We start from the raw sequence: 25,703 nt of genomic DNA on the forward strand, positions 1-25,703 counted from the left end.
TTCCAAATTCTTGGAAATCTTTAATATCTGCAAAGGATAATATCAGCAAAGTTGCATTTTTATTGTCCTGCAATGATCCAGACTTTTTTTTAAAAAAAGCTGAAATACTTCTTCCAACATGACTGCAAAAACAGCAAATATGCAGCTCTTTTCCTTTCCTTAATCAAATTGAACAGCAAACTTTCCCAAAAATACTACAGAATTTCTTACTGATTCTATAAAGTGTTGAAGCTGTCATTGTTCTGAAAATCTCCATTTATATTGTGGGATGATTTTCAGAACACGTGCCAATCACAAAGCTAGTGAGAATAGATGGAGCAAATTCGACATCATGATTGCAATTACAATACAACTGATAAAGTGTGCCATTATCCTACTGAACAGCAGAACAGGTATGAGAGGCTAAATGATGTGCTCTTGGAGCTCAGTCAGACCATCATTTAGACATATCTCATTACTCTGACCATCATTGCTTTTAGCAGCAGGGAAAGTCCTCATTATTACTTGATTACGCAGACTGATCCAATGGTTTGAGAAGAAAAAAATAATTCAAGAGAACACAGGAATGCTTACTCTCATCATTCTGGCACCTGCAAGTTCAAGGTTTCTTAGATTCCAAGCTTCCCTTCTAACTATCTCTACTGGCCACCTTGTCAAGCTCCTGGTACAGCTATACATCCCTGACCTGTAGGACTGAACTCTGATGTTTCTCCCTTCTGATGTCTTCAGTTTTACAGACAGGATAAGGTAGGAAGTAGTACAAGAGTAAAACATGAGAAAAGATGAAAAGGCAAATAAATTCAGCAAGAAACAAAAAGAATTAAAGATAAATGCCAGTGACAGTGAAAGGAGAAGTGAAGGGGATAGAACAGGCATGGATTAAACATAGCAGAGAAGCCAAACAAATTAAAAGCCAAATACAGTATTTGCTTTGATTTAAAAGTGATTGAATCGAGCAAAACTCATTTGTATCAGACAAATCCTGCCCACTACTTCAAAAATTTACATAGGATTTACAGCAGACAATTGGGACATTCAATCTAAAACGTCATTGCCAGTTTGGTGCTCCACACAAGTCTCCTTCCATCTTAGAAAAGTAGCATCATCTCAATGGTTCCTGTACTCTCAATTAAAAAGTGTAATGCATGTAATTAATAAAGGGTCTGCTTTGGAGTAGGACTTAACATATTTATCTTGTATTCCAGTAAGCACCTTTTAACCAAATCACAAAATATTATTTTATTGCCAGTTGTTCAGTAAATTGTAAACAAGATTACTTCTCACACTTCCCTTCCCCCAATTTTTGTTTCTCAAAAGCACCAAGCATTGTGTCATGGTAAAATAACTTCACGGGTCAGAAGCCCACTGAGAATGAAGAACAATCAGTGCATGACATCAGGAATAGCAGCATAATGGACATCTAACTGAAGGGTAGCAGAAAATTATTTGCATGATCTAATGCGACAGGGATTATAAATCTCAGAAAAATCAAGGTGAAGAGATAAACATATATAATGATCAAATACATCTGTAAAGTATTCACATGTCGACAAAATTAGTCACATTTAGATGCTTTAAATAAAATGCAACTCCACACAGTAGCAAAATTGCTGCCACAAACCAAATGGTTGAAAGCCATCTTGTGGAAAACAAATGTATTGCAAGCTTTTTTCCATTCACAATTCTTGTAAACGTATTTTGTTGGAGATAGAAAACTAGCAATGATCAGAAACATGCACACAGTTGGGACTCTGGCAGAGTACATCAGCTGCAGATCCAAGTTTACTACAACACTTAGGAGAACATGACCGTTAAAAGAGCGAACAATTTTTTTCCTGTGTATGGATCAGTTTTCTTTGCAAAGGAACTCCCCATGGTACATTGTAAACATTATAAATCATCAAAAAAAGTATTTTGTAATGCATAGTGTAGAATTGCAAGCTACCCCAATTAATACTAAAATGAACCAGAGACATGGAGAAGATGGAATGTATTTTTAAACCTTTCACTTGGAAAATCCAAGTTGGTATTGCACCCTGGGAATCAGAATCAGATGTCATTTGTGGGCATCAGGGCTAGAGATGATCAATTGGATTAAGATGAGAAATACAATCTCTCCTTTTCAAGAATACACATTTTTAACTGGTTGTTACTTATGAATTTAGATCACTCTCTCCTCACTTTGTGGAATAATTACAGATGCAGAATCTTATCCTATGACTGTAGGCCATAGTCCTCCATGACTTAACTGGGCATTCTTATTCTTAGAAACATTGGTGGTAGGGTTATTTGTAGTAAAAAAGGTTTCTTTTTAGTATGTGCTATGGGGTGAAGCCAATCATCAATTCCAAAGTCAGTACCCAATTTCCTCTTTCTCCTATCATAGATGACATAATTTGGGACTATGATAAAGGTAATTTATGTTGTATTGTTCTTGACATAGTTGAACATATTATCTTCTCCAGTAGTTCCCCCCCCCCCCCCCCCCACCCCACTACTCCAATATTCCCCATCTCCACCTTCTCAAAAACATCATTAGACTCTTCATCTGATGTTTTGCCACCAAGGATATGTCAGGAATGTGCTAAAACTTCAAATCAGGCCATATGGGTGGGGAGTACTTAGAAACAAAAAGAGGATGATAATTTTGCAGGTAGGCAAAAGATAAAGCAGCAGATATGTTGACAAATCACATACAGATCCAAGAGGAATAGGGTTATAAAAGTAGGGAATTTCCATTTTCCCAATATTAGTGTGAAAGGCACTGAGAGGGTGAAAATCAATTTATTTAAAAAGTCTATCCAGGACAGTTTCTTTTTGTATCAGAATGAGGTTCCCAAAGGCCACTGTTTTTTTAAAATAAAAATGAATGTGATGTTGATGTACAGAGCACAATTTCTAGATTTACAAATAATGCAAATTATGGAGGTGGGAACAGACTGTGAAAGGCAGAACAGGGAGTAGATAACAAATGTTTCATTTTAGGTGGAAAAAAAAACTTAGAAAAGGCAATTGAAGCTAAAGGGCACAATTCTAAAAAGTTACAAAAATAGAGGGACCTAGGAGTATATTCACATGTTTCAATTAAAGAAGCAAAGACAAAAGTTAAAAAGCAAGAAGGGTGCTGGGCTATATAAATATGAGAATAAAAGAGCCAGAAAGTACAATGGTGAATTTTGGGCGCCACACTTCAGAAAGATGCGAAGGTTGTGGAGAAATTTCAGAAGAGATTTATTAAAATAATTTCAGGTGTTCAGACTGGAGAAGTTGGTATTCTTTTCCTTGGAACTCAGCCAGTTGGATTGGTGGAGGCAAACTTATGCAGTATTTAAAATCATAAATGCTATGGACAGAGTAGAGAGGGAACTTGTTCCCATTAGCAGAGGGTTCAAGGATTAAGGGGCAAAGAAGAACTAAGATAATTAAAAAGCCTATTTTACTTTACAAGGTGAAGGATTAGTAGTGGCAGAAGATTCGGTGGTGGAAGATATAGGAAGAAGGTGGGGAGAGTTCAAGTTTATTTATCATCTAATTGTACCAGTAAAATCCGTCAAAACAGTGTTCTCTGGTTCCCAGTGCAAACACTCATACAGCCGCAAATACATATGCAAGACAAATATTCACATGAATAAATAAATAGAATGGTCTTGTAAATATGAGAGTCTCGGATGGTTAGAGTGAAGAGTTCTGGTGACTGTTCAGCATTTTCACTGCTTGTGGGAAGAAGCCATTTCTCAGTCTGGAGGTACTGGCTTTGATATTCCTCTGACAAGAACAGTATATGTAAAAATAAACTTAAATATTATTAAAAATAGTGGAGTCTCAGAGTTATAGCAGTTCATTAGTCATTCAGCAGTCTCGCTGTCTGTGTGATGAGTTGGTTTATCTTAGAGCCAATACAGAATCTGTACCAAGTGGCCTCCTTTCATGACGAACAATCAGAATAAAAATTTATTGCAATGAACCTGTCATGAAATTCATTGTTTTCCGACAGCATCACAGTTCAAATATGCCTATAAATTACATTTCAAAAATAAAGTGCAAGAAAATAGGAAAAATTGACCAATCTTGTGATACAAGGAAATCTATGAACAAGGAGTACAGCCCCAAATTCTATCAGGAACTTGGATTTTGTTTTACAGTTTCCCAGGTATTTACTGAGTTCACCCAGTCTTTAACCATATAACCACATACAGTACAGAACAGGCCAGTTTGGCCCTACGAGTCCATGCCGGAACAAATCCCCACCCTCCTAGTCCCACTGACCAGCACCTGGTCCATACCCCTCCAATCCTCTCCCCTCCATGTAATTATCCAGTCTTTCCTTAAATGTAAATAACGCCCTTGCTTCAACCACCTCTACCGGAAGCTTATTCCACATTCCAACCACCCTTTGCGTGAAGAAATTTCCCCTCATGTTCCCCTTAAAATTTTCCCCCTGCAATCTCAAACCATGGCCTCTGGTTTGAATATCCCCCACTCTTAATTGAAAAAGCCTATCCACGTTGACTCTCTCTGTCTCTTTTAAAATCTTGAACACCTCCATCAAATCCCTCCTCAATCTTCTACGCTCCAGAGAAAAAAGCCCCAGGCTGCTCAACCTTTCTCTGTAACTCAAACCCTGACATCCTGTCAACATTCTCGTGAACCTTCTTTGCACTCTCTCTATTTTGTTTATATCCTTCCTATAATTTGGTGTCCAAAACTGCACACAGTATTCCAAATATGGCCTCACCAATGCTTTGTACAATTTCATCATAACATCCCAACTCTTGAATTCAATACTCCAATTTATGAAGGCCAACATTCCAAATGCCTTCTTCCCCACTCTATCTACCCGAGTATCAACTTTGAGGGTACTGTTTACCATAACTCCTAAATCCCTTTGTGGCTCTGCACTCCTCAATTGTCTACCATTCAATGTATATGACCTATTTAGATTTGCCTTTCCAAAATGCAATACTTCACACTTATCCGTATTAAATTCCATCAGCCATTTCTTACCCCACTCCTCTAGCTTTCCTATACCTCTTTTTAAGCTATGGTAATCTTTCTCATTGTCCACAATACCACCAATCTTTGTATCATCTGCAAACTTACTTATCCAATTCACCACCCCTTCTTCCAGATCGTTAATGTATATAACAAACAATAGTGGACCCAGGACCGATCCCTGAGGAACTCCACTAGTCACCGGCCTCCAATTTGACAAACAATTTTCTACCACTACTCTCTTTCACCTCCCATCCAACCATTGCTGAATCCATTTCACTACCTCCTTATTTATACCTCATGCCTCCACCTTTTTTCCTAACCTCCTGTGGGGAACTTTGACAAAAGTTTTACTAAAGTCTAAATAGACAACATCCACAGCCTTCCCTTCATCAATCTTTTTTGTAACCCCCTTGAAAAACTCTATAAGGTTTGTTAAGCATGATCTACCCCTGACAAATACTCAATACTTTTACACAGCTCCAACAGTGTCATCAAGTTTGCAGATGACACAATAATAGTTGGACTCATCAGCAACAATGATGAGACCCACGAAGGGAAGAGGTGGAAAATCTCGTGGTGTAGTGCGAGAGTAATAATCGGAGTCTCAATGTGGACAAGACAAAGGAGATGATCATGGAGTTCAGGAGGACCAGGAACGACCACCCTCCACTACACATCAAGAACTCTGTAGTTGAGAGAGTGAAGAGCACCAAGTTCCTTGGAGTACACTTAACTAATAACCTATTGTGGACACACATCTCCTCACTTGTCAGGAAGGCACAACAGAGATTGCACTTCCTGAAAAGACCAGCCACCATCATGCTCACCTTCCTCAGGAGCTCCGTCGAGAGCATCTTAGCCAGCTGCATCACAGTGTGGTATAGTGGCTGCAGAGAAATGGATTGGAGATTAATCCTCAGGACCACATGAGCGGCAGAGAGGATCACTGGAGTCTCCTTCCCCAATCAACAAGATCTACCAAGATCATCATCTGAAGAGGGTGCACAAAATCAATGAGGACCCTTCCACCCTGCATACAGCATCTTTCAGCTGCTCCTATCAGGAAAAGATACAGGCATATCAGAGCCAGTACCACCAGGGTGACAAATAGCTTCTTCCCATGAGCAGTGAGAATGCTGAACAACGAAAGGAACTGTTCACACTAATGGAGACCCTCGTATTCACAAAACAATATTTATTTATTTGTACATATAAATACTTGTCCTGTATACGTATTGTATGCATGTGTGTTATGTTTGGTTGTGTGTCTGCGTATTTTGTGCTGAGGAATGAAGCTCACTGTTTCATCAGGTTGTACTTCTGCAATCAAATGACAATAAACAAACTTGAGTCTTGTGTGAAAAGTTAAATGTCATTGTCGTAAGTCCTACAGCATGGAAAGTGGCCCAACTTGTCCGTGCCAAACAATCTGCCTTTCATACTTTAGTCACTATTCCCTGCAATAGGCCCACACCCCTCATCCCCTCCCGTTCATGTAGTACACAAGTGTTTTGTAAAGGAAGCTAATGTATCTGCTTCCACCACTTTGGCACCCTCATTCCATATGTCCACCATCCTGAGTGAAAAAAATGTCCCCTCATTGTCCCTTCTAAATCCCACCCCTTCACCTTGTAGTCATGTCTTCAGTTCTTCCTCTCTAATAAACAGACTGTCAATATTCACTCTATCAATGTCCCTCCATATTTTATAGACTTCAACAAGGTCCTTTCTCAACCTCCTACAATTTAGGGATAACAGGCCTGGTTTATCCTCTCACAATAACCCAGTTTCCTTCATCCTGGTAACAACATCGTTAACTTCTGCACCCTTTTTAACTTTATAATATCCATCCTACATCTCGGTGACTAAAATTGCACACTATATTCCAAATGTGACCTCACCAGCGTCTTGTACATCTTCAACATGATGTCAAAAACTCGTGTATTCATTACCCATGTTTAATGCCATTCTCTTACATGCATATATTTTTGAACATGTAATTACTGTTGACACAACTATCTTACATGTTATTAGAAGGCAACAAATACAAAGTTGGAACTGCACAGTTATTTAGCATCTCACTGCAATTACAGCAAGTGACCCAACTACATGAAACTAAAAAATTGTAAAATTCAGCAAATTTTCTGTTTCATGGCACATTATCACTTTATCAAACCTTGATCTCCTGCTGGGCAAAGTATGAAATTTTTGTGGCTAGCTAAGAATAATTTCCTATCTTTAATGATGCAAGTGTCTTGGAAGAAGCTGCCGATTTCTCAGGCCCAATGTTGTTTACTTGAGTCAACAGAGTCAGTGTAACGTTGATAAAGATGAGCCCCACTCATTCCTCTCCTGCTCTTACCCATGACATTGCCATGGTCTTGTAATATCTTTGGCAGAACAAACATCCCACTGAGGTGCCTCTATCCCACTTGCCTGAATATCACAGGATTACTGCGCTTCGCTCTCAAACGCTAGCTGAAATTGACCAGTAAGCATCTAAGTTCCAGATACAACTAAGGATTAACAATATCCCATGTACGATTAGAAAAAAAATTACGTCATTCACAAATCATTATGGAAGAGGAAAGCCATTCAGCTCTTGAAATTAAACTATGACGTTGCTTCTTGTCATCTCCTGACATGGTCAGAGAGTTCCACAGAATGGAATCAGGGTTTTGGCCCAACTTCCTTGCCAACCAAGCCAGCACTATTTCCTGGTGCTTGGCCCATATCCCTCTCAACCCTTCTTAAAAAATGCCCTTGTCTAAATATCTTTTGAACAACACAATTTCTCCCAATTCTAGCACTTCCTTTGAAAGCTTGTACCATATTCCAACCTTCCACTGAGTGAAGGTGGTGCCCTTCAGGTCCCTTTTAAATCTTTTCCCTCTCACTTTAAATCCATACGCTCTAGTTATAGATTCCCCTCCCTGGGGAAAAAGGATACGGCAAAGTATCCCATAGCAAGGGAAAGATTGGGGTGTGGGGGCTTCTGCTGAAAGAGGTGTGATAATTTGTACTTACTGCAGTCATGCAATGGGGTTAAACACTTGGGAAAACAAATCAATCATGCTTATGTCTAATTTGTTCCAGATGATCCTGACTGCTCTGGGAGTTGCACTCATTCAGGCAGGGTGGGGTATTCCATCATACTCCAGACTTGCAATAGATGGGGCGGTGTTAGGCAAGCAGGAATTGTGCAATCCATCACACAACTCACATACTTCAGCTTCCACAACATTTGTCTCCCTGTTTCTAGTCAATGGCAATCCCAATAATTTGACAAAGGCATGCTATTGAATGTTAAAGGGAAGTGGTTAGCCTCATTTTTGTTGAATAGTCATTGTCTGGCATCAAATTGGGAAGTAACAATTGTACCACACATCAGACCACGCCTATATGTTTTCCAGTACTTGGTCCACAGGGGGATCAACTCCTTACGAGAATGGAACTGAATCTGTGCAATCAGTGAACACACCGACTTCAGACTTAATGCTGGAGAGAAGGTCACTGATAAAATGGCTGTAAGTGATGTGCTGTAAAGAACAAATGGCAGCCAAAGAAACTCTTGCTTCAATACCCCAGGACTGTGATTATTAGCCTCTTACAAGGACAGCATCTTTCTTATCTCACGCAGATTTTTTTTTGGGGGGGGGGCGTTGGAGGAGAAAAGAAGATTTCTCCCTTATCTACAGATTTCACTTTATTAGCACTCCTTGCCTCCACTTCAGTTGAATGTTTCAAATCTTACTGTGCTAATGGTGCCTTTAACCTAATTAAAAATCCAGTTAGATTGGAAAGAGATGCCAGCTTACATAAAGAGGGAGGAAAAATCTTGCCAAGACGCTTAATGGAGAACAAGTTTGTTGAAATTATTATATTGAAGATAGAAGTGTAAAAGAGGGACAAGATAGATACCCTGTGGATACCCATACGATTACAGGAAAACAATGCAAACTTCACATTGCCAGTGCCTGAGATCAGCATTAAACCTGGTCTTGGTTCTGGGAAGCAGGAGTTCTATTAGCTGAGCCATACTGCCAACCATAACAGACACATTATTTTAAATGCCCAATCACAGAGCCTAAAATTAATAATTTTTTAAATGAATCTGATTTAATTCCCTGTCTGCTTTTCTCATTTTCACCAGTGTTGCTCCAAATGGCTGCACCAAAACATGAACACTCAGATGCAGGCAGTAGAACGTAAAATAATTTGCAATTTTTGAGAGGGGTGTGGAAGAAAATCCGAACACAAAGCGCTAAGAATCCATCCATAAGTTGTTTATTAGAACTTATGAGAAGCCAGCTGCATATTATTCAGGCAAGGGCAGAAACCACAAGGCTACGGCATGTCTGCAGGTACACAATGTTCCACAGTTCTCCAAAGTTCTGATAACAGAAGACTGTTTATGGCTTGTCTCGCAACTTGTTCCGATGATATGACCAAATTGCTGACATTGTGAAATTACTGATATTGTGTACCCACTTGTTTACTTCACTGTATAAATTGGGCTGCATCGCAGCGCATTACAGAGCTGGCCCAGGCTGGGTGCTGGGTTCGCTCTCCAAGATACCTTGCAATAAAACTCTTCTGAAGCCTTATCCTGGCGTTAGTAGTGAAATTCTTTCTCCGCAACAAGGGGAATTTGGAAAGCAACCATCAACTCAGAAGCCAGGAGTTTCAGTAGAAGAGATGAACTGAGACAGGATCAAAGAAAGAATTTTAAAAAAATTGAAGAATGGGTAGTATTATAGAAAAATTATGGAGACAGCGTTATAGCTAAGACCACGACATTTATGTGTTTGTACTAAAGGGGTTTCATATGCTTTTGCTTGTAATGCTTCCAAACGTCAGGAAGAAACAGTTCCACTTGAAAGGATAGAATTTCTTCCTGAAAATTTTTGATAATATGTCAACCAGAACAGATGCAAACAAATCTGATGGAATTATTTATACATCTCAACTATCCTCATTACTCTAGACCAGTTGTTTTCAAACTGCCCCCCAAAACTCAAATTCCACCGTAAGCAATCCCTATGCCACAAGTGCTCTGCGATTAGTAAGGGATTGCTTAAGGTGGTGTGAGTGGGAAGAATGAGACGCACTGCTATAGACCGAATTGTTACTGAAATATTTTGCTTGTGAAAAATTGTCATTGGCCCATTTCCTTTAGTGTTATGAACCGTGCACATAACGAGTCAACTAGGTACAATTAAAAGTGGTTTTCAAACTTTTTCTTTCCACTCACATACCACCTTAATCAATCCCTATGCCATAAGTGCTCTGTGATTAGAGGGGCAGTTTGTAAAACACTGCTCGAAACAATACAATTAGCCACAGGGAATTAAACAAGAAATTGGCAGATGTTAGGGTCAAGTGCAATACCCAAATGTACTGGAGAAACTCAGCAGGCCATGCAGTATCCAGAGGAAGTAAACGATAACCAACATTTCTACTACGTAGAGCTCAGGGTCAAAACATCTGTTACACTTGACTTCATATGGATGCTGTGCGACCTACTGAGTTTCTCCTGTGCATTTGTGTATTATAGCCACAGGATCCTGGAAAGGCTGTTAGTGAGAAGGGGAGGGGAAAAAAAAGATGATTCCTACCAGAAAGAATTCTCTGGATATCAGATGAGGACAGGTAATGGTTGACTGCAAAGCAATGCAATCTTTAACACAGCATGAAAAGAGACCAATGAGTGGATCAAGTCCAGTGGAACAATCGGTCCCTTCTCCGATATCTTATTTTTCTTGCAGTCCAGCAGCTTGCTCATTCACCATCATCTTCAATTCCCCTTTCTCCTGCCACTCAAGATAATTTACAGCAATCAACCTCCCCACATTATTCAGATGCAACAGGAAATCAGAGGACCTGACTGAAACCTCCAGTTACAGTGAAAACATGCAACCCCCATACCCAACACAAGATGTTCCCTTTAAAAGAGCGAACAAAATTAGATTCCCCCATCTTAGACACTTTTAATAATATACAAGTGCAACACCAGGGGACAATTGATCCTATACATGAATTTCAAATGAAATGTTAGGACTTCACCTTACAGATGGCAACAAGTGGAATCAGCAAAAGGCCAATCCCACTTTTAATTTTCTATGCTGATGCTCTACCCAAACCAACTTCATTTACAGTACAACTCTGACTATCCGAAATCGGATTCTCCTAAATTCTCGGAGGTCCATGCACAATCCTCTCTGCAAACTTAAAGCTTTATCATGCACAATTGTTTTCAGTGGGAAAGTGAAAAGAGTGGAAAGGGAGAAAGTGTTAAATAATTTAACTAGCTGTGCAGATAATGTTTAGAGTATTTCAGTTGACTGAATCTTTCCAATTTAATGTATAGATTTCAATCTTGATAGCGGATGCTATTTGTAAGGTTCTACTGGGGGGGGGGGAGAGAGCAGGAAACAGAACTCCAACTAGATGGAGTTCATAAACCATAATGCTTTTCAATATTCATTAATGTCCATTCACATTAGACATATATACAAATGCACTTACTACACTGCAGTGTAGTCACAAGAAATAAAAGCAGAAGTAACGTCAATTGGCTCCTCATGTCTGTTTCACAATTCAATAAGATTCCTGATCAACTAATTTTCTGTAATAACCTCAAATTCCTAGATTTCCTTAATATTCAAAACTCTATAACTCAATAATCTTCTTAGTATTCATGGTTCAGTAACACATTATCTCACTGAGTCACACGGGTATTCGAGAGTTTTAACACAAGAAAATAGGAGCAGTAATATACCACCTAGCCCCTCAAACCTGTCTGTTATCCACTATGATCATGGCTGGTCTATCCCAGATCTTAGATCTTCTTTAGTACAGATCCCCACAGCCCTCAAATATCCCAATCTTTTAAAAATGTATCTACCTCCTCTTTAAATATTTCTATCAAGAATCCCCATGACCCTCTGGGATAGAAAACACAATATCTATCTCAGCAATTTTTATGATTCTCAGTTTCCATTATTTCATAATGTTTTATCAATGTCCTTTGTTTAATCCATGAATATATAAATTCATAGAGTGTGTTGTCAGACAGAGCTATCCATCCTAATTCCACTTTCCATCTCTTGGTTAATAGCCTTTTAAATTACAGCAATTCACTGCATATCTATCTACTTAAACACAGGACTCCACCACCCTTTCAGGTACTGAATTCTAGTCCCTCAGTAGACTATGGGTCGCGGAAAAAACATCTTTAGTTCTTCCTCTCATGTCCTTAAGAGTTTGCTGCAATTTGTGATGAAATAAATTTTAGTCGGTCATAAAATTAACAAAAAGAACAATCCAGGAGGCAGCTCACCACCTCTTACAAATATAAACTCACCAAATCCCACAATCACCTCGACTACACTGTTCACATCCTGTCCCTGTAAGGATTCTATTCCTTTCTCTCAATTCCTCCATCTCAATTGCATCTCCACTTAGGATGTTCCAAAACATCCAGGATGTCCTCTTTATTCAAAAAGCATAGCTTCCCTATACCAATTCAGCCCTTACCCACATCTCCTCCATCTCCCGTACATCTGCCCTGGCCCCCTCTGCCATAAGACACAAGGACTGGATTCCCTTTGTTATTAACGACCACCTGACCAGTCTCTGCATTTAAGTTATTTCTCATAATATAACTCAACTCCATAATTTCTGTCACTTACATCAGGATCTCACCACCAGGCACATCTTCCCCTCTCCACCTTCTGCAGGGACCATTCCTTCTGTAACTCCCTCGTTGACTCATCCCTTCCCACTAATTTGCACCTTGGTACCTTCCCCTGTGTCCGCAGGAAGGGCTACCCTTGTGCTCACACCTCCTCCCTCACCACAATTCGGGGCCCCAAACAGTGGGATTGGCCTTTTTCTGATACCACTTGTGAATCTGTGAGGGTCATCTGGTGAGACTGGATGCAAACTGGGAGATTGTTTTGCTGAGTACCTTTGCTTTGTCTGTAGCAATAATAGGATCTCCCAATGGCCAAACATTTTAATTCCGCACTGCCAAACCAACGACATCCATAAGTTGAAGGAGCAAGACCTAAAATTCTGTCTGGGCACTCTCCAACTAGATACCATTAACATGGACTTCTCTGGTTTTCCCTTAGGCCACTCCCCGTCTCCCTCTCTTCCCTATCCCTCGGTCTCCTTTCCTCCAGCTTTCCACCCCTTTCCTTCCCCATTTAGAGAACTATCCTCTCCCCATCACTTCTAAGCTTTTTTTTCTTGAGCCCTCCCCCATATCCACCTATTATCTGGTAGGGGGAGGGGCAGGGGAGGACCACAGGCATTTTATTCAGGTGCCTGGCTGCTTTTTTGCTCATACCTTGATAAAGGGCTCAGACCCAAAATGTTGGTGATGCAAGTTTGCCACATAAAGAACGCTGCACGACTTGCTGAGTTTCTCCAGCATTTTCTGTAAACTACAATCACAGCATCTGCATATTTTCTTCTTTAACTCAACTTGCCAGAGAAATCCCAAAAAGAAACAATTTAGTTAAAAAAGACTTTAACATTAATGACTTTGCTTCATGAATGAATGACCACTCAACAAATTCTAGTTTTATGAAAAGCATTAGGAATAACAATCTTGTAAAAGGACAACGGGTCATTAATTTAGAATAAGATGTGTTCAAAAGTACTGGAAAATTTATAATCACTTCATTATAAAGAAATTTGCTTGAAGGGAAAAAGTGAACGGAAAATGTAAGACATGCACTAAAACAATTAATTTCAGAAGCCTGGAAAAGAGGCACATAATATATTTTAACAATACAGCCTGCATGGCATCTCTAACATGCCAAAAGAATTTTCCGCTTTATATTTCAAATAGTAATGGGATTTACTCACTGTGCTCAATGAGTCACAGAGAATGGAAACTATTGGGTTATGAGGTCAAAAGGTTTAATCTGGAAACTTACTTCTTTTTTTCATCCTCATTCAGATTTTTCCACATCTCTTCAAGTTTCATGCTAACATCTTGCAGATTAGCTCTTGGGTTTTCTGTTAACAGTTTGGGTCGAATTTCTTGCATGAACAAGGCAGAAGCTGACAGAGATCTTTTGACAGTGCGATTGCTGATCAAGTCGTATAATGTGATCTGTCCAATTTTATCCTGCACCACATTACAAGAATTTATATGCAGATTCCTATTTTGGTTATTACCAGGTGGATTGTGCTGTTCGGTTTCCTCACGAGTTACTTGTTCTTGATCAGCTCTATCCTGGGGTACTAAAAGCTTTATGGGTGCAAATACCTGCTCCAAAGAATCTTTCATCATGCCCTTACTCCAGTCATCTGCAGTTAATTCATTGGAATCTTTTGCAACTGAGATCTCTTCATTTAATGTCACAGGTACAAAGGATGAATAATTAGAACTTCTATTGTTAATGTCCGGTTGACCCTTTGAAAGAATACCATCAGCATCTAATGAAAATGCCACATCAAATTCTGGTACAAAAGTTGATTGCATGTTCTCAGAAGGATTGGGTTTCTCTTTGGACTTGGTCTCTGCTACATCAATATCAATATGCTCATTTTTATCCACTGCCACTTCAGAAGTATTATTAGAAAAAATAATGTTTTCAGAACAAGTATTTATAGTGTCAGTTACCAGAGAAGCTTCTGCTGTTGGTGAGGGATCAAAATTCTTAACTTTGGCTTTGCCAGCAAGTTGAGCTTCTGGTGAACATTCAGGGGATGGTTCATCAGGTTGAGGAAGTGGTCCATAAACTGAAATCAACACTTTCTCAATCACAAACAAGATGGCTTCCTGTTGAGAGAAAAATTATAGTAAGATTCTGCACAGAGCATCATTAATTTTATGGATAAAGATTAGGTTTCGATTGGTCCCAAAAACTAGACCAAAAGGATCAACAGCTCCAAAATACAGAAGGATCTGGGTGTCCTGGATTATGATTCATAAAAACCTATTATGCAGGCATAGCGTGTTATTTTTGCTGGGACATTTATACAAAAGTGATTATGCTTCAGTTATATAGGCCATTGGTGTGACCGAGTGGAGTACGGAGAATGAGCAGCTTATTTACGGAAGGATGTTAATTTTTCTGTGATTACTTGTCTAAATGGCCTCATTTTCATGCACAACCACGTGGCATGTAGAAAAGTTCCTGTCTCAGTGAAGATGTATTGAAACAATATCTGGAATGTATGGTTTTATGAGGAGCAGTTGGATGGGATAGGCTTAAATCTAGTAGGCTTTAGAAGAGTAACAGATGACAATTGAAATATAGAAGATTTTGAATGGATGTGGAGAAGATGTGTCCTCTTCTGGCAGAACCTGGAATTAAGGTGGGGGAGGGTAGGGGGAAATCATAGAAAACTACAGCACAGAAACAGGCCATCGGTTCATCTAGTCCCATTGACTTGTACCCAGACCACAGTCCTCCATTCCCCTCCCATCCATGTACCAATACAAATTTTTCTTAAATATCAAAATTAAGTCCGCATTCACCACTTCAGCTGGTAGCTTGTTCTACACTTAGTTACTGGCTAAAGAAATAAAACAGCAATAAGTTGCAATTCCTTCCCCACTACCCCGCCCCCCCACCCAAAAAAAAACAACCAAAATCGGGGTTTGGAAATCTTTGGAACTACTCCAAAAAAATGTTAAAGCAACAGGACATTTTTAAGGTAGAGATTGGAGAGGCACCTGTTAAGAGGTGAAAGGTTACCATGGGATAGATAATATGTGAAGTTTAGGATAGATGGATCAGCCATCATCTTGCAGAGTTGAGGGCTTGAGGAGGACCAGTGCCTTACTCCTGGTCCTAACTTATTCGACTAACATGATCATCTCCTTGTCAAACATACTTTTGCTCAAATTTTCAATTGTGTTTTTGTTTTGAGTTCAAAACTTATTGCTTACAGCAAGTAAATTCCTTATCATCTAATCACAGCCACCAATTTTCATTCAAATTGTGAACTAATGATAAAGCCCACTCAGCCTGGCTATGATTTCCAACAGTCAGCCAAAGGTCTTTTTTTGATTATTTTATTTTTGTTTTTTTTCCCCAAAAAATATACATAGTAAAATTTTAAATATACAATATATGAAACGTTTTCCTCACAACATAAAGACAAAAACAGAACAGTCCCTCCCTTCCATACATACAGATCCGTTCACCGTCAGACCTTACATACATTTTAAAGTATATAGAGTACAATTGGGGAAATTACATTTTTGTATACATCATAGTTACTTTTATACTTTTGTTCCTTTTTATTACTGTATCTGGGCCCCTATGTGGTCCAGGTATGGCTGCCAGACCTTTACAAAAGTGTCATATTTATTCTTTAAGTTATATGTGATTTTTTTCCTTGGGTATACAGCTGTTTATTTCTGCAGTCCATTATGCTACAACTTCCAAGTGATCACGATACATTTTTATAAATGAGATTTAATATTTGGTCAATTTGTCACTTATTTGCATGAAATTACCTAATAAGATACAAGTCAGGGTCACCTATGACAGCCACTTCTGTTATCCTGGTTAAATTTTCTACGATTTCTTGCCAAAATGGCCTCACTTTGATGTACAACCAAGTGGCATGTAGAAAAGTTCCTATTTCAGTCCCACATCTGAAATTTCAGCTTTTGATCTGTGTAACTTTTGTGGGGTAAGATATAATTGGTGTAAAAAAAATTATACTGAACCTGTCCATTTATAATTGATATCATGCTGTCCTTACACCAATCTGACCAGCATCTTTCTGAAATCACCACACCCAAGTCCAACTCCCATCTTCAAATTTCAGGTGGGGTCAACGTTGTTCCCCATCTTTCTCTTAAGAATGATCTAAGCTAGAGAAAACAGAAGGAGGTCCCATTGGTCACTCCATACTTGTGTTTTAATTGTTCAAAGGACACGAGTTCCTTCCATTAACAGTCCTTAATATATCTTGTACCTTTGTCATACCACGAATTTAATATCCTATTGCCAATGTTCATATGCAGTAACACATTTTTACACAATGGTGCTTTTACTGATATCCTTACTTTTTTTGCCCTATACATTCATCAATTTCTTGCCATGTTCTAATCATATGTATTAGAATTGCTTTAGTGATTTGACTTTCCATTTATAGATAAAGTCCTTTGGTTCTCCCTCCTCCATTGAGTACATTCCCATTTGAACCCAAGATTTGGGGGGGGTTTGTCTTCAGTGAAGAAGGCTGCGAGGAATCTAGCCTGTGCAGCTAGGTAACATTTTTGAAATCTGGGAGTCTAAGTCCTCCCAGCCCATAGTCCCATGTCAGTTTTTCCAATTCTTGGTACCTTATTAATCCATAGGATCTGTCTAATATGATTGTTTAGTAGTTTAAAAAAAGTTTTTAGGTAATGGAATAGGCAGCAATTGAAAAAGGTATTGCAGTCTTGGCATCACTTGCATTTTGACGCAGTTCACCCTTCCCACCAAAGTAATCGGTAAGTTTCTCCATTTCTGTTGGTCTCTTTTCATCTTCCCAAGAGAAGGAACATAATTTAGTTTGTACAGATTTTGCAAGTTATTGTCAGTCGCTATTCTAAGATATTTTATTCCACCCATCTTCTATTTAAATTTACTTCCTTTTTGGTATCTTTCATATTCAAAATTTGTTAATGGCATTATCTCACTTATATCCATATTTATTTTGTGGCCTAAAATGCTTCCATATTTTTCAAGCGTTACTTGTAATTTGTGCAAAAATTTAGCTGGTTCCAATAGATACAATAGCACATCATTGTCAAATAGACTGATTTTGTGTTCTTCTTGCCCAACTTTGAATTCTTTTATATCCAGATCCCTTCTTATTATTTCCACCAGCGGTTCAATCATTAAAATAAAAAGCACTGGACAGGAGTCATCAGTCTGCTTGATCTGTCAAGGGGAACACCGCCGACATCTGATTATTATTATTTTAGCTTGTGGCTTATGGTATAACGTTTTTATCCAATTTATAAATTTTCTGCCTATACCAAATTTTTCCAGTGTTTTACATAAAAAGGGACATTCCAAATGGTCGAATGCCTTTTCTGCATCTATAATACATGGATTTGGTTCAGATTTAGCCATGTGTATTATATTAAATAATCTTCATAGACTACTTGAGGAATGCCTTCCTTTAACAAGTCCCGCTTGGTCTGTATGCATCAGTTTTGGCAAGTATTGACCTAACTTATTAGTCAATGCTTTCACTAGTATCTTATAATCAGCATTTAACAGGGATATTGACAAGTTTTTTGTGGGTCATATTCTTTTTTGGTAACATTGCAATAATCATGGTTTAGAATAACTCCAGGAGTATCTGTGTTTCCACAGCTTGGTCCAGGACATTCATTAAAAGGGACATTAATAATTCTTTGAATTGTCTATAAAACTCAGGTGGAAATCCATCCTCCCCCAGTGATTTATTAGCCTATAGGGTGCCCAGGGCCTTTTCAATTTCTTTCCTTGTGAAGGGAGTATCCAATTCTATCCTTTCTCTTGCTCTTCCAACCATAGAAGTTTGAAATTCAGCAAAATTCTTCCATTTCATTCTCATCTCCTGGTAATTCTGATTTGTATTGTTTCATGTTATATTGTCTAAAAAAGTATCATTAATTTATTTTTGGTTATATACTAGTGTCTGCTTCTGTTTTTATAGCATTTACCATTCTTGATGACTCCTGTTTTAATCTGCCAAGCTAAAACTTTGTGCGCCCGTTCACCCAACTCATAGTATGTTGTTTAGTTTTTAATATAGCTTTTTCTGTCCTATAAGTTCGCAATGTACTATATCTTAGCTTTTTATACTCTAGTCATCTATTCTTCTTGTAATCCTGTTCTTTGGTTATTTTTTTTCTAATTCTTTAATATCCTTCTCCAAACTGTTTACTTCTGCCATATGCTCCTTAAGATTCTTCGTATAGAATATAATTCGTTCCCTTAAATATGCTTTAAGCATGTCCCATATCAGAAAACTATTATTAGTAGACAGATTTGTTTCACAAAATATTTTTATCTGTCTCTTTATAAATTCACAGAAGTCTGTTCTTTTGAAGCAGTGTAGTAATGAGAACCATCTGTATACATTCTCTTGCTTTTCCATTATTGCTATAGTTAATATTAATGGAGAATTGTCTGATAGAAGCCTAGCTAGATATTCCATTTTTAATCACTTTTTAACTGGATAGACATTAAAAAAAAGTCAATCTTTGTATGTGAGCCATGCATCCTTGAGTAAAAAGGGTAGTCTCTCTCTGAGAGATTTAATTGCCTCCATACATAGATAAGATTTAGATCTTTCATGTATGAAATTGTGGTTTTTGCTGCTTTCACCCTCATTATTGTTCTTGCTGATTTATCTAGTATTGGGTCCAGCAGAAATTAAAGTCTCCTCCAACTAATTCATTTCGTCTTCCCTCTGCTGTTTTTAAGAAGAGGTCCTTCATAAAGACTTCATCATCATAATTCAGGGCATAGCCAAAGGTCTATTTAAAATAGGATGCACCTTTGATTCAGGTGATGGAAGATTCCACTCACAAGAGATAGGGGAAAGGCATTGTTTTATATTCCAGAAACAAGAGAAACTGATGTTCCTCACCAATACCAGAAAGGTGGCCAGGCCTGCTCTTCCTTAGACGCAAGATACATGCAGAGAGGATTAACTTCTAGGAAGCTAGGATACAAGTTAAAGGTCCTTCAAATACTACTTTGGTGAATCAAAGATGTTTCTTGCTCTTTCTCTCTAGAGCATGTATTCCTCTTTGAGATCCACTCACTGATGCTCATCAAGTCTGAATGGAGTTTTATTAAAGGAGGATGATCAAGGGATGGAGGAACAACAATGGTGGCAATGAGAAGTTATACTTATGGTTCAAACTGAGCTGCAGAAAATTTGTGCTCCTTGAAATGGGTCTCTGAGACTTGTGTATCCCCTTTCATTAATTACTGGAAAACACTTGCACATCTTTTACATCTGTGCAACCTCCCTGGAAGATCCCAATTATTAATCCATTTCTCTTGGTGGCTGAATGAGTAAAAGCAAACAAAGGTGTACAAGGAGAGTAAAGATTTTTGGCCAACTCAGTGGTTTGACCAATCTCTAATATGCAGTGCCTGCACAGTAGCTCATCCAACAGGCCAATAAAGAAGGGTGTGGCAGAGGCACAACAGTCAGTGGAAGCAGAAGCCGTCAGAATGTTCCTCTCCACTCCACTCTTCTCCTATTCCCAATACCTTGTTTACTGTACAAAGGCCAGTGGGTTATTGCAGTGATATGGTCAAGAGGGTAAGGCACTTGAGGAAGAGCATGCTTATAAAGTACATTGGATCAACTAGCAAAATGACTCTTACTGTCACTCGGTATTATCCAGTAATATACAAGTTTTAAAAAAATGCCAATTTCTGGTGCTCTTGCCATATCTATAGGGTAAACTTGGGCCAGATCCAACCTGTAGTTGTCATGTGAAAACATCACAATGACAAGTTTTATACATTGAGGTTTCCTAATATTGTGACGGTATCCAAATCTTTAACCTATGCACAACTATTACAACTCGAGGACTGTCATAATTGCGAACAGGAGTATGCTGTTTGCTGAAAAAATGTTTTTCATCTTCTATTTCAATAATTGTTTTTACTATTTATGACTGTACACGAGACATTTTTAATTTGCCTTACCTTATTTTGAAACATGATTTGGGTTTTGTCAGGTGTTAAATTGACATCTATGACTGAGGCTGGAACCAAGATACTCAAGAAGAAAATTGGATAGCGAGTATGTGAAGAGTCCTTCTGGCACTGAGTGCTGTAATACTGTCGGACTAACTGGAAATTAAAGCAAACAGAAATTTCAAATCAAACATCTTTCCAGGAGGCGACACACGAAGTGCTGCATGAACTCAGCGGGTCAGGCAACATCCATAGACAGTCGACTTTTCGGGCTGACTGTCTTACTCCTGATGAAGGGTTTTTGGCTAATAACATTGACCATCTATTGGTTTGTACAGATGACACCTGACTCGCTGAGTTCCTCCAGCATTGTGTGCTATTCCAGTATCTGCAGACTTTTTGTCTTCATCTTTCCCGAATAACCAACATAATAAAGTTGGATCAGAGTAGCAAAAATATGAACTAGATATATATTGAACTAGATATATAAATATTTTTAAAGTGCTAACTTTAACTTCAAAGTTGCAATTTATTGTCAGGTACATACATGGGGGTCATATACAACTCAATGTTTTTCCTGCAGGATGGGCAGAATTTTGATTTATTGGTAGTGTAAACTGTACTCAGAAAAAAAACTCATACAAAAGGAAATGGAAAATCGACTTTGCAACACAAAAAAATAAATATTTAGTAATATGTAATGTGCAAAGTAAAAAGAGTCCTTAAGACTGGCTTTTGTTTAGGAGTCTAATGGTGGAAGGGTAACAACTATTCCTAAAGCTGATAGGATGAGTCTTGTGGCATCCATACTTTTTTTCCTGATTGCAACAGCAAGAACAGACCATGTCCTGGGACAGTGTGGATCCTTCACCATTACTGATGCTCTCCGACACCAGTGTAGATTTTCTTGGTGATGGGGAGAATTTTGCCTTTAATTTACTAGGCTCTATCCACTACTTTTTGTAGGACTTTCCGCTCAGAGGTATCGGTGCCCACATACCAAACCGTGATGCAGTACACTTTCACCTTTACTGACACTAAATATTTAACAAAGAGCTTTTCAAAACCACGTCCTTTCAACATATTTCACTAAAATGTGCCAAATGTTGGAACAGGCACTAGATGTTGAAACAACAATCTAATATTGTCATCTTTGTAAAAATGAGTTTGGAGAAATAGTTTCCATCCAAATTTAATCTATCCAAAATGAATTTGAAAATTTAATAAAACAAGCAAATAAAAATCATGCTGTGGCAGTCGGGAACCAGCAGACCACTCAGCAGCACCAGCCCCAGCAAGCAAACCAGTGATCATACAGCTAAGGCAGCACAGGGGCCAGCATCTCCAACATAGCGCTGGCCTCCATTGCACAGCCAACAGCTAGGGGACAGCGCACAGGGAAGAAGGCATTGGAATGCAGGAAGGGGACCCACGCTTGGGAAACCTGCTATTGTTATGCGGGCAGCAACGCCAATTGATGGTCTGCTGGTGGGAATTCCAATAGTATAAAAGCCGGGCTTCAGCCCCAATAAATCAGAGAGCTATACCTCACTACACCCATGTGCATCTTTCTTCGAGTAGCGCGCAGCTAAAATGCAATATTTTAAATCAGCAACTATTACACTCAAATGGAAAATTCAAATCCACTGTTGGATAAATTACATGGATCCTGAAATGTTTGAAAATTAATTGGATTCACATCCTGAATGACATACTTTAAATAATTTAGACATACCATTTGAAATAGAAAAGATCAAATAGTAAATTGTTATTCACAGACAAATAAGTATTGAGAAATGTATCCAGTGCTTTGGCATAAAATGAAGCAATACTTTGCAAAAGAAACGATGATTTAAATAAATAAATAAATAGCTTTTCCAATCGGTTTATCTTCACATCTGTGTTTGACTCAGTATTTTTGACTCAGTATTTCACGGACATTTTACTCATTTTTAGTAGTAAGACACAAAAAACCTTTAAAAGGTACAACTTAAATTTTACTGGAGCTACATAGTATATTCAGTCCCTCTTGCAGAAATAATAACTTTATTGAGTTATTATCCAACTTTAATGAGTTATTATTTTAACCAGATATATTTGAAGTAGTCTTCAGGGTAAATATTGAAATTGCAGCCAATTAATTTCAAACTTGGAATTGTCACAACTCCAATAAAATCTTAAATGTTACATGTAATACTCTTTGCATTTTCATGTATATTATCAAATTACTAAGTTTTTATTTTAATTTGGATGGTAACAAGCCTTTCTGGCCCACGAACCCGTGCCACCCAATTACATCCATGTCATCAATCAATCTACCATCTCCCCAAGTCTTTTCTCTGGAATGGAGGAAACCTGAGCACCCAGAGGAAACCCATGCAAACACGAGGAGTATGTAAAACAACAACAAAAATGAAATTCAAACTGCCCTTCAGATCCTTGTATGTTGAGATACAAATAAATACAATCATATGTCAAGATTTGATTTACATACATCTAATACTGTAGCACACATGAAAGAGGATTATTGAACTACATTATTTTAAGATAGTCAATATTCTTCAAGTACATTTAGAACACACAAGAAAATTCAGTTTAAAAAAAAAAGTTGCTCACCTACCTTTAATATTTTCTTGTGGTGGACAGGTCTGGAGTTCACAGAAATAAAACTTCTTTCAGGGGTGGTGAGACTCACTGAGGAGGGATTAGAACCTGGTTTGGGAAGAAAACCACTGAGGAAAATCTGTAAATATGGATATAAATAAAACACAAATTCAGTAAATCAATTGATTTCCTAGCATAATGTTTCAGAGCAGAACCTTGTTCGCAACAATTATCCACCAAGAGCCATCTGAATCACAGGGGTAAATTAGAAGCAAATGCTCAGATCTTTCATTTTGGGAAGTCAAACCAAAAAAATGCACAAGAGAGACCCATTATCTAATTCCCTCTTAGGGATGCAACCTGGCAAGGTGAAAGAGCTGCATTTTCTCATTTTTTTTTTACAAAATATTCCTTATGGCAAAAAAAAAGTCAAATATTACATTCACCTCATTAAAACTATCCACGCATGCCTTGGAGCTGGTTTTGAATCTTTCGCTGTCCAATGAAGTTTGAGACTCCATTTTCAAACTCAATAGCACTACATCTCTTTGAGCTCGCCATTGCCTGCTGCAATTCAAAGTTGTACATAGGGCCCACAGATCTAAAGAGAAATTATCTCATTTTTACTCAGACATAAATCCTCATTGTGATAAATGGAAAACTGGTGATGCTTCTTTAATTCATATGTTCTGGATGTGCAGCAGTTTGGAAAAATATTGGAGAGAAGTTTTTCAAACATTATTGGTGATTCTCAATTTAAAATTAGAATCAAATCCCTTAGTTGCTCTATTTGGAACTCTTGGATAAGATGACGTTTTACCAACTCCAATTAAATGTTGCATTTTCTCCGTGACTTAGTTGATGACCAGATATGCTATTTTGATTAAGTGGAAAGATAATACCCCACCTAATCATGCACAATGGCTAAGGGATGTAATGTCTGCTTTTTAAATTTGGAAAAAAGCAATTAATGACTCAAACATTAGATTCCAAAGATTATGGGGGCCCGTTCATGGACTACTACAATAGTCTCTAGGTTTATTATTAATATAAAACTTTAGCATTATGTTGTCCCACTTCAGAGTAAGCTACTTTGTCTCATCAATATTAACTTTCAACCTTGTTTAGGGTGAGGGTTTTTCCATTCTTTATTATTATGGTTGTGGTTTGGGAATTCATATGTATGATTATTCTCTTAATGCTTTCTTTATCTTCTCTGTAGCATATTCTATAATTGTACTGTACAAATTTATTACTGAAAATTAATAATTTTTTTCAAAAAATAAATTATCCACATACTATATCTGCAAGCAGATAGGTATCATTTCACAGAATTACCAGCAGTACAATTTTACCAAAAGTAAAATTTTACCAAAAGTATCCCAATATTTTCTTTTATTTTGCTCCATGTTTCCATTATCTGAATTTTACTAATTGTGCAAATTAGTATTTGTTTACATTAGTAGTAATTACCACATGTTTCCAACACGTGACTGAATGCTGGAATGTATGCAAGGCAAAGGGTAAAGGCAAAAACTATTTACTGAGTAAACACAGAGGTCAGAATGAAAACATCTGTCAGAAGTGATAAATTAGATTTTATGAACCAATGGTTTACAATGTGACCGATACATTCATCGTGAAAGATTTATAAAAAAAAAATAGCAGCTGGTCTGTCATTTCTGGCCTGCACAGATTCCGTTCAAAATGACCCTCCCCCTATGCTCTTCATCTTCCCTTTAGAGAGCAACCATTACACACTTTGTTTTTCCAACTGGAACAGAAACAATGATTCACTTAAATTTTGTTTTACTGCTTGCTGTAACTATTTCCATCAACTTACAGCAAATTAAAATGTTACTAAATTGCAAACCAATAGCTAACATTTATGAATAATTCTGGAAGAAATGGACAAGTACGAACATGGTACAAACTGACTTGGATATCTATGTAAACATGTCTTTTTACTGGGACAGAGAAAGGAAATGCTAACTTTATAGAATTGGTACAAGATTCTGGACTCATCAAATACAAACCTAAAGCACAGTCAGAAATCACTACTTGCAATAGGTACAAATTTTGCAATTTTTTCAAACAAATATTTTGGAATGTAAAAAAAAAAAAAATCACACGTAGAAACATTTGCCAAATTACAGTTTAAAACAAAACCTGGCACCTATACTGATTGGTAGATGCCAGATAAAAGTGAATTTTCTGGTTGCTTAAGATTGTGTATTGCATGATTGACGAACTAACGGCAAGGTTCACCAATTCTAAATGTCTGTATTTTTTTTAACCTATTTATTTTTTACAACTTTTAGCTGGTTGCTTGACGCTGCCAACTGCTCAAATTCCAGATAACAGGGGTTTTACTGTTGTTTTTTAGGAATTTGAAATGCTGAACATTTTCTTTGATAT

The 25,703-nt window shown here is 37.9% G+C and overlaps 1 protein-coding gene across 12 annotated transcripts in view; it reads right to left on the reverse strand.

Moving 5' to 3' along the window:
* Nucleotides 1-25,703, reverse strand: part of LOC138761844 (PMS1 protein homolog 1-like) — a 105,620-nt gene that overhangs the window by 15,481 nt on the left and 64,436 nt on the right. For 10 of the 12 annotated variants that reach the window (XM_069934701.1, XM_069934700.1, XM_069934705.1 and 7 more), the window contains 3 exons: nt 23,302-23,424; nt 20,691-20,837; nt 13,947-14,797 (listed from right to left, as the gene is read on the reverse strand). In XM_069934701.1, coding sequence (XP_069790802.1) covers nt 13,947-14,797; nt 20,691-20,837; nt 23,302-23,424 — 1,121 coding nt within the window. Of the gene's footprint in view, nt 1-13,421; nt 13,489-13,946; nt 14,798-20,690; nt 20,838-23,301; nt 23,425-25,703 lie in introns of those variants that run through there. The other 2 variants (XM_069934709.1, XM_069934711.1) reach the window with 2 other exon arrangements.

The sequence above is a fragment of the Narcine bancroftii genome, chromosome 4, assembly GCF_036971445.1.
Source record: "Narcine bancroftii isolate sNarBan1 chromosome 4, sNarBan1.hap1, whole genome shotgun sequence".
Taxonomy (NCBI): Eukaryota; Metazoa; Chordata; class Chondrichthyes; order Torpediniformes; family Narcinidae; genus Narcine; species Narcine bancroftii.